Below are 1,165 nucleotides of genomic sequence, written 5' to 3'. Positions count from 1 at the left end.
ACGGCCGGCGGGTGTGATGGGAGCCACGGGGCCACCGCCCACGCCACCGCTTGCACCCTGCGCAGCCTGACCCACTTCCCAGCAGCCACCAACGCACCAGCAGTGCACGCACCGCCGGGCTGCGGGCAGACCAACACACGGATGCTGCCCACCCGTGGCCCAGGTCCCTTTGGGTGGGTGTCCCTCTGCAGGTGTCTGTCACCCAGGGTCAGGGTGCCCCTGCGGGTCTGCAGGGTGTCCCTGTGTGGGTGCCCCTGGCTCTCTCCAACTGTTCCTGTGGGCGTGTGGCCATGGCTGTGCCTGTCCCACTGTCCCTGTGGTCCCTCCCCAGCTGCCTCCAGACATCCCTGCATGGTCCCTGCCCAGGCGTGGGTTGTCTCCAGGCTGTCCCTGCCCAGGCATCCCTGGGGCGTCTCAGGGGTCTCCCTGTGCAGGTGTCCCTGTGTGCCTGTCCCCCTCTGCCTGCTCCAGGGCTGTGTCCCCATGCAGGGTCTCCGCCAGCTGTGTGTGTCGTGTCGTCCCCCCCCCGCCCCGGTGTCCCTGGAGCAACAGGCAGACAGAAAGGGGCAGAGCCCTTTCCCCACCCTGCAGGGGATTAAGAGGGGCTCAGCCCAGCTCTGCCTAATCCTGGGGATTACATGGGCTGGGCCTGGCTGGGGGACGGGTCACCTAGGGGTGTCCCCCTCAAGGACACGGCACAAGGCAGTCAGGGACAGGAAGGGGGGGGAGTCCCCAGCAGCATCCACCGGCACCGCTGGGTTGAATGTGTACCCCAACACATCACCACGGGGTGGATGGGGGCAAGGGAAGCAAACCAGCTGGCCCAAAGCCTCCAGTTTATTGGGGTGAGGGGGAGTGGAGGGCCAGGGGGACTCAGGCAGTGCCACTGCCCTGCTGCATGCGCTTGAGGAGCTCCTCGTCCTGCAGCGACAGCTCTGTCAGCTTCTTGCCCATCCTCTCATGGACCTCCAGGTACTTGGCCACGCAGCGGTCCAGGCACACGCTCTCCCCCTTTGACAGCTCTGCGTCCTTGTAGTGGGGGGGGACGCACTTTCGGTGACACGCCTGCGTCATCCTGCATGGCACCGGCACTGTCAGCCCCTGCCACGCCAACCCCGGGCACCCCCCAGCACCCCAACACCTCCTATCCTCCCAGGGCCATCGC

At 67.0% G+C, this 1,165-nt stretch overlaps 2 protein-coding genes across 2 annotated transcripts in view; one reads left to right on the top strand and one right to left on the bottom strand.

Annotated features, from left to right (window-relative positions):
• RTN4RL2 (reticulon 4 receptor like 2) overlaps nucleotides 1-70 on the top strand; it is a gene marked incomplete at its 5' end in the record, with an annotated part of 2,514 nt that extends 2,444 nt beyond the window's left edge. Inside the window, one exon of the mRNA XM_035891361.1 lies at nucleotides 66-70. Coding sequence (XP_035747254.1) covers nucleotides 66-70 — 5 coding nt within the window. The remainder of the gene's footprint in view (nucleotides 1-65) is intronic.
• A 766-nt stretch (nucleotides 71-836) lies between these two features.
• Nucleotides 837-1,074, bottom strand: TIMM10 (translocase of inner mitochondrial membrane 10). The gene has a single exon (XM_009635761.2). It carries the CDS (start codon nucleotides 1,072-1,074, stop codon nucleotides 874-876), a length of 201 nt encoding a protein of 66 aa, XP_009634056.1. The 3' UTR covers nucleotides 837-873.
• Between the last annotated feature and the right edge of the window lie 91 nt (nucleotides 1,075-1,165).

The sequence above is a fragment of the Egretta garzetta genome, unplaced genomic scaffold, assembly GCF_000687185.1.
Source record: "Egretta garzetta isolate BGI_Z169 unplaced genomic scaffold, ASM68718v1 scaffold923, whole genome shotgun sequence".
In the NCBI taxonomy this organism is placed as follows: Eukaryota; Metazoa; Chordata; class Aves; order Pelecaniformes; family Ardeidae; genus Egretta; species Egretta garzetta.
The sequence above is the reverse complement of the archived record's forward strand: the minus strand, read 5'-3'. Positions and strand labels throughout refer to the sequence as shown.

What these genes read in the sequence shown, in the direction of transcription:
- TIMM10 (XM_009635761.2), bottom strand. Translation starts at nt 1,074, where the DNA reads ATGACGCAGGCGTGTCACCGAAAGTGCGTCCCCCCCCACTACAAGGAC.